Below are 8,502 nucleotides of genomic sequence, written 5' to 3'. Positions count from 1 at the left end.
TCTCTGTAGATTCTCAAGCTGAAATCGCTATCTTTCAAGAACCAGTACATCAAGCCTCCTCACCCAATGTGCGTTTTATGTCAATTTTGAAGAAATACTCAACCGCTCAAGATGAATTCATTTATTGAAGATTCATATGTCCATCTTGATGTTGTGAAGAAATTTGAAGATTAAGATGAAGCCAAAGCTCTCATTGAAGATTGACAAGAAAGCCAGCTGCTTTTTAGGGGGAGTTTGTTGGGCCAGTTAGAAAATTAAGCTATAAACCAAGGGGGAGATTGTTGGGTCAAAAATATGGTTTATATTTTGCTTTTCTAGGAAAATATATTTTTATGTAATGTTGTATGTGTTTGCGGTTTGTGTGTACGGCCGTACACGTGTGTACGGCCGCACATCCTGTGTACGATCGTACATAGGGTGTGCGGCTATACACATGTGTATGGCTGGAGGTCCATATAAATAGAGGAGTGCATGTGGGAGTGTACGGTTGGAAAGAAGGTGAGAAGAGAGCATCTTGTAGAGAGAGAAAGTTAGAGAGAAGAAGTGTGTGTGTGAGAGAGAATCTATTGTAAGGAGCATAATTCATATCATCAATACATCATTAGATTCATCTTCTTTCTTTATGATCGCCATTCCTCTTTCTGTCCCTTTTATAATCTTCGTCATCATTCTTTTCATATTTGTTCCTATTCCTTCTCCTTTTGTATTTATCATCTTCATCATCACTCCTTTTATCCTTACCCTTTCTCCCTCTCTTCCTGATTTCACCAATTTCCTTATCACTCGTATCATCATACTTCCCTTTTCTACCACTTTTCCTCATCTCACCATCTTCTTCATCACTTATGTCCTCATTCTTTTTCCCTGTTTTCCTGATTTCACCAACTTCTTCATCACTTTGATCATGTTCATCAATTCTTTTCTTGTTTCTGTTGTTCTTATCATGTCCATCTTCATCATCACTCCTTATGTCCTTGCTCCTACCTCTTTTCCTTTCCTTGTTCCTCCTATAATTACCATCTTCATCATCATCCCTCCTTCCTCTTCTCTTGTCATTATGATCTTCCTCATCCCTACCTTTATCTTTCTTTTTGTCTCTCCTTTTATCATTTTTATCTTCATTGTCACTCCATCCATCTCTTCTCCTCCTCCTATCATTAGCATAATCATCACCACGCCTCTTATCCCCATTCCTATCATTTGCATCTTCATCATCACTCCTATTCCTGTTCCTATCATTAACAATTTCCTTGTTCCTATCTCGTCCCCTCTTACCATCTGCATCTTCTTCATCACTCTTATTAATGAGCCTCCTATCTTGACTGTCTCTTTCACTCATGTATCTATCATCATCTCTTATTCTCTTTTATTTATCATCTTCATCTCTGTCCCTTTGTCGCTCCATCATTTAATCAGCTTACCTGATGACACGGCGGCGGCGGCGATGTGGAGTGACAGAGGCAGAGCATGAAGTGTCGAAGTCGGATCAATGACCGATGTCCACCGGAGATGTCCGCCAGAGATATGGCCAGTGTGGGAGGATGCAATCGTGAAAGGGAAAGAGCGAATGAAGGTGATGAATGTATTCTTAAATTAGTGAGAGTGTAGTAGATACATCGCAAGCTATGACGGAACAAACTGATTTAATTGGAGACGCACGGTGCAAAAAGAGAGCGGAGGTTGATCTAGACCTAGGCGGCTCCGGTGATAGAAATTAATTAACGAGGCAGGGAAGAAACAACGATAGGACGGAGAAGAGAGCGGAGAGCCGCATCGACGGATATTGAAGATTTTTGCTCCCTTCGAAATTTAGAATCATTTCATTCATTATGAATTTTGAGAAATTAAACTTAAAACCTGCCGGCAATGCTGGAATGGCACCAGTGTTGGCCAGAGAAATCTCGTTTGCTCCTGATCTTCGTCCGGAAATGCAGCTCACGAACACATGAGCCAAGTACTTCCAGCAAGGAGGAAGCAGCTTCGTAATTGTAGGAGGAAAAGTTCCCTCGTATCCCATATGCTCTAATACTTCCTGAGTTTGCTGAACATCAATCTCCATGGGGTACTCAGGTCTGTCCTCAATTTGGAGAGATTCTCTAATAATGCTTTCTATTACTCGAATTTTCTTGTCTTCGATTGTTGCTTCAACAAATTTTTCACCCTGACCATTCTTCTTTACAACAGAACTCCTCCAGAACTCCTTAATCAAACTTTGGTAGATAGCAGGATTTGTAGTTAGAGCATGAACCAAACAGGATTTCTTCAAGCCATCCATAATGAATTTCAAGTCATTGTGGACTGCAGGAGGGTCTTCGAGAAAAATTGCAGAATTATGAGCTTTAGCAAATTCCATGTCTCCTATGTTAATCTGAAAGTTAACACACAAAGTTATTAGGACAAAACAATAAAAAATGAAGCCGCACACGTGATCACACACAACCGCACACGTGATTACACACAGCCGCACACGTGATTACACACAACCAAAAGTGCAAACTGACACAACTCAGTTGCTTTAAATAGTACTCCTTCTACCAGCACAAGAGTGTGCAGCCGAACACATGAGTGTGGCCGCACACACTGTGTGCGGCCACACACACATGTGTGGCAACACACATTACAAGACAACACACAATCACTACAAAAATGACACTATCACCTATACAAAATGATGCCTAGCTCAAACCACAAAATTATGTTCTTTCAACGACCTAGTTATTCTGGAAGTCAAAACATGCAAAGTGAAACACAAGAATAATCGAATCCAGTATGGTCTCAGAACTTATGAATATAAATAAAACATCTTTTATTTATCCCCATATTCATTACCTATCATTCATTGCATACTGTTTCAAACTATCAGCTTTATACTTGAATTAAAACAATAGTTGTCCCATGCTCCAAGCATGTACACTATGTTTTTGTAAACACTAGTCATGCCATACACCAAGTATGCATACTAAGTTTTTCTATGATCTTTACTTTGTGAAATAGATCGATTGAACATATTTCCAATGATTCTCATTTCACACTCCCAATTCCTTACTGCAAGTGCAAGAATTCCATATTACTGCTATTTACCTAAATCTGTTTGATTCTAAACTTATATGCATTGATCCTCTTGTAATGATTATGCACAAAGTCACAAAGACTTGTCAACATACATTATAGAGTATTCCAATGGAGACCAACTCCATGGAACTGAAGTCTCATGTTCAAAGTGTTGGAATAATGTCTAAGGCTACAACTATATTAGGCAAGCATTTGACCCGGTTGTGCATGGTCCTTTTGGGTTGCCTTCACCATAGCAACTTGACAGGATGATTTATAATGAGAGAAGGAATATTATTAATATATTATAAGGAATTTATTTGATTAATATAAGTTGTAAATTAATTGGGAATTAATTTGGTGACTTAAAGAGATTAATTAAATAAAGAGGTATAAACTGTCAATTGTTTGATAGTTGCACTTTGGGCTATATATCCTTTAAGGATAAGAGGTGGATGATTTCTAGGGCTTAGGATAGCCATAAAATCGTCCAAGGCTTATCATGGAAAGGATTTGGATTACTTAGGGCTTAAGTTATCCAATTAGGGTTTAAGGGTGAAACCCTAGGAGCCTTACAAGTATAAATAGACCCCTAGGGCTGAGGGAATTCGGTACTCTTGTCTCTAAGGAAACCCTGGCCGAATTCTTGCTCATCTCTCCTTTCTCCTAAATCATCTTCTTGCAAGTTGGTGTTTGTAAACCATTAGAGGAGTGGCAATTGTGACTCTAAAGCCTCAAGGACAACAAGATCAAGCAAGTGATTCAAGGTAAACTTCTAATCTCTGATTTCTTATTGTTATTATTGTATAGTAGCCATTAGAAGTCTTGGATTCAATGTATGTTCAATTAGAGAAACCTAGATCCAAGCATTAGGGTTGCATGTGCACATAAGAATGTTCATATGGCTAAAACCCATCAGTGGTATCAGAGACTGGTTGGTTTCTATTGAATTGATACTTTGATTGCTTGTTTGTTGCTGAAAAAAATCGTTTTTTTGTCCTCTGCCTGATGAAATCAGCGAGTCCCATGGTGGTACTCGGCGAGTAGGCTCAACTCGGCGAGTCCATCTGGGTAGTCGGCGAGTTCGAGCGTCAGAAAGAGGAAACTTCGGGATTTCTTGCTGTTTATCTTTGAGATACTTGCCTTAATCATATTAGATCAATATAAATCCGATTTTATGATATATATGAGTATATTCTTGACTTAATTGAAGATATTTATCAATTAATAAAATATTTGTTTCCTTATGTGATAATTGATTAATTATTTTATTTGGGAAATTGTTTTGCAAGAAATCAGTAAATAAATCAAATATGGATAATTATGGAATTAATTGTTAATTAAGATTATTTGTTATTTGATTCTCTATGTTTTAAAAGTTTAAAACTTGCCCTCAAGTTTTGAAATTTATGTTTTGTGATTAAAAGTTTAATTTTGACAATTTAAATTTCAAACCCTAGAATTTTACAAATTTAAAATCCAACCCTGTACTAATATAATATTACAAGATTAATATATATATATATATATATATATATATATATATATATATATATATATATATATATATATATATAGTGGAGCGCGTGTGGTTTACACTTTGCACCCTTGCTAAGAAGTTAGTGGAGCGCGTGTGGTTTACCGGCACACTAATTGGTTCTAAGCAAAGGTGGCAAAGGGTGATTAATTGTTTATCATAGTTCGATGGAGCGTGTGTGGTTTACCGGCACATCGAATAGGTGATCGTTACAATGAAGGCACCATGTGAATTTGCATGGTAATTCATACCCACTTTGTGATCCTCGGTATCCCAGTCATAAACGAGAGGGGCATATCGAGATTTAAACATGCGATTGAAAAGTTTCAATGAATCTCATCCAAACCTAGGAATTCTCAATACATTTAGAACTTAAAGTTATGTTTTTATGGTGGAGAATTAGTGAATCGTCATTCACTTACCTTCATATTATTTGCATGTTGGATGACGGCATCCCTTTTCTAATATGTAAATATTGTTGTTGGATCCTAGCCCTAATTTTTCTTATTGGGTGATAATTAGGGATTCATATTCTAATCTATCTTTGTCCTTTCTATTTGTAGATGTCGAACGCAAACAACGCTGCTGCTAGTTCATTCACATTGATGAGCCTTTGTCAAAAAGTCACTTTCGATGGGACGAACTTTAGCGAATGGATAATATACATTCGCACAATTGCTCGCTATGAGGACAAGGAGTATGTCCTCGATGAGAAGCTCGAGAAGATCAACCCAGAAATCGCTACTCCGGCTGAAATGAACGCTTTTGAAACTCACGAGCGTGATGCAACGAAGGTACATTGCATCATGATAGCCACCATGAATGCCGAATTCCAAAAGTCCTATAAGGACATGTATCCGTATGAAATGCATCAAGACTTGTTGGAGAGATACCACCAAAACGCGAGGCAAGAGCGTTACGAGATTTTCACTAACATGATTTTCGCCAAAATGGGTCATGGAGAATCTCTTACCATGCACCTACAAAAGATGCAAAGGTATGTCGATCGTCTTCGCAAGTTGAATGTTGACTTTGGGGAAGACTTGGCGATCGACACGGTGCTTCACTCGTTGCCTCCGTGCTACAATTAATTTAGGATGACCTACCACATGAACAAGGAAGAGGTCACCCTAAGCAAGCTCCAAGGTCTCCTTAGTGTTGCTGAAAGCAACCTAAAGGACAAGTCTGTTGCACCCACTCCTAATCCACCTACTGCTCCTGTTTTGGCCATTGGGCAAGGAAGAGGCAAGAAGAGGAAGGCTCCGTCTAAGAGCCACCGCAAGGGAAAGTCCCGTGATGTTTCCTCTTCTAGTGGGGCCAAAGTTGATCCTGCTGAACCCTGTCCTAACCCTAAGGAGGCAGAGTGCCATCATTGCCATAAAATAGGGCATTGGAAGAGAAGCTGCCCAGACTACCTGCAAGCCATAAGGGAAGGGAAGATCACGCCATCTTTCGCAGGTATTTATACAATTAAATCTAACGATTCATCTCATGCTATTTGTTGGGTCCTTGATACCGGTTGTGGTTACCATATTTGTTCTGAATTGTAGGGAATAAGAAGAAATAGGGATGTGGAGCATGGAAGAATAAATCTAATCATGGGGAATAGAAGATCGTCACTTGTGACCAAGATTGGAGTGTATTCTTTAGTGCTTAGGAATGGTTTATCTTTAGATTTTAACAATTGTTTCTATTCGCCAGAAATGGCTAGAAACCTCATTTCATTTCATGGTTTGTTTAGACAAGGTTTTAGATTTTCTTTTAATAATGAGAATGGTTCTATTCTTGATTATCTAAATGGTGTCTTATATTTTGAAGCTATACCATGTAATGGAATTTATGAAACCGTTATGATTGTACATAACTTAGGAAATGATGTTTTATGCATGGATTCTTTGAATGGTATGGATAGAGCATCCTTGTGGCATTGTCGTCTTGGACATGTCAACAAGAAGCGCATAGCCCAACTCCAAAAGGATGGAGTGCTGGAGTCATTCGACCTTAGGGAAGATGACACATGCGAGTCTTGTTTACTTGGAAAGATGACTAAGTTACCCTTCACAAGTACATGTGAAAGGGGAGAGGGTCTATTAGACCTAATACATACCGATGCATGTGGACCGTTTATATCAACCACGAAGGATGGGAACCGCTTCTATGTGACTTTTACTGATGACTATATTAGATATGGGTATATCTACTTAATCAAGAAAAAGTCAGAAACTTTTGAAAAGTTCAAAGAGTTCAAGAATGAAGTGGGGAATCAATTGGGCAGGAAAATCAAGATGCTTCGATCCGATCGAGGATGAGAGTACCTAAGTCTTGAATTCCACGATTATCTCAAGGAGTGTGGAATAGTTTCACAATTGACGCCACCTAGGACACCACAATTTAATGGTGTGGAAGAAAGGCGTAATCGAACCTTGTTAGACATGGTTCGCTCTATGATGAGTCGTGCTTCACTACCTATCTCTTTTTGGGGGTATGCCTCAGAGACTGCCACCCATATCCTTAACCGAGTCCCTACTAAGAAGGTTTCCAAAACACCTCATGAAATGTGGATAGGGAAAGCTCCCTCATTGGCACATATCAAGGTTTGGGGTTGTGAGGCCTTCGTAAGACGAGATACTCACGACAAGCTCGAACCTCGTAGTGAGCGATGTATTTTCATCGGCTACCCGCAGAAATCCTTTGGATATCTCTTCTATAGACCGAAAGACAATGTAGTCTTTGTTGCGAGGAGAGGAGTTTTCCGAGAGCGAGAACTCATAAGCCAAGGAGACAGTGGGAGGCAAATCGAGCTTGAAGAGATTATAGAATCGATAGATGAAGGAACCTCTACCGCTGGCACTTAACCCGAGGAGGAAACTCTGGTTGAACCGATTGACGAGTCCTTACCTCTTAGACGTTCCGAAAGAGTTAGAGTTCAACCCCAGTTTTATGGTTTTCATATTACTACCGAAGGGGACACGTATATTAGTGATGGTACACTAATAAATCTAGATGAACCTAATAGCTATAAGGAAGCCATGGCAGGCCCGGAGTCTATAAAATGGAAAGAGGCAATGGACAGTAAGATCCAGTCCATGTATGACAATCAAGTTTGGAATTTGGTTGATAATGTGCCCGAACGTAAGAACGTTGGGTGCAAATGGATCTTCAAGAAGTAGACCGAAGTGGATGGAAACGTACACACATATAAGGCACGATTGGTTGCGAAGGGCTTTACTCAAACTCCCGGAGTTGACTATGATGAGACCTTCTCACCAGTTGCAAAGATAAAATATATTAGAGTGATGCTAGCTATTGTCGCATTTCATGATTATGAGATTTGGCAAATGGGTGTCAAAACCGCTTTCCTTAATGGGAAGTTGGCCAAGGATGTTTACCTCCCTCAGCCAGAGGGTTTTGTCGATCCGAAGTATCCAAATAGAGTGTGTAAGCTTGAGAAGTCCATTTATGGACTTAAGCAAGCGTCTCGCAGATGGAATCTATGATTCGATGAGAAAGTCAAAGAGTTTGGATTTATACGAAGCGAAGATGAATCGTGTGTATATGTGAAAGCCAGTGGGAGTATAGTAAGCTTCCTTGTTCTGTATGTCGATGACATACTACTCATAGGAAACGACGTCCCGACTCTGCAGGAAGTTAAGTCCTGGCTCGGGAAGTGCTCTACTATGAAGGACCTCGGAGAGGCTTCCTATATTTTGGGAATAAGGATAGTGAGAGAAAAAAGTAAGAGACTAATAGGACTTAGTCAGAACACTTACTTAGATAAGGTACTAAAACGTTTTAGTATGGAAAACTCGAAGAATGGAGAATTACTGATACAAAGTAATGCCAAGTTGAGTAAGACTCAAAGTCCGAGTACTGAAGCTGAAATAGCAGAAATGAGCCGAGTACCATACGCTTCC

General features: G+C 39.4%; 1 protein-coding gene across 1 annotated transcript; it reads right to left on the bottom strand.

Moving 5' to 3' along the window:
- Positions 1-607: 607 nt before the first annotated feature.
- LOC111904686 (uncharacterized) lies at positions 608-1,339 on the bottom strand. The gene has a single exon (XM_052771034.1). It carries the CDS (start codon positions 1,337-1,339, stop codon positions 608-610), a length of 732 nt encoding a protein of 243 aa, XP_052626994.1.
- Positions 1,340-8,502: the final 7,163 nt, after the last annotated feature.

This window comes from Lactuca sativa, chromosome 4 (assembly GCF_002870075.4).
Source record: "Lactuca sativa cultivar Salinas chromosome 4, Lsat_Salinas_v11, whole genome shotgun sequence".
In the NCBI taxonomy this organism is placed as follows: domain Eukaryota; kingdom Viridiplantae; phylum Streptophyta; class Magnoliopsida; order Asterales; family Asteraceae; genus Lactuca; species Lactuca sativa.
Note: the sequence above shows the minus strand (reverse complement) of the source record. Positions and strands in the feature narration are given on the sequence as shown.

Coding starts and splice junctions, on each gene's coding strand:
- LOC111904686 (XM_052771034.1), bottom strand. CDS start 1,339: ATGAGTGAAAGAGACAGTCAAGATAGGAGGCTCATTAATAAGAGTGAT.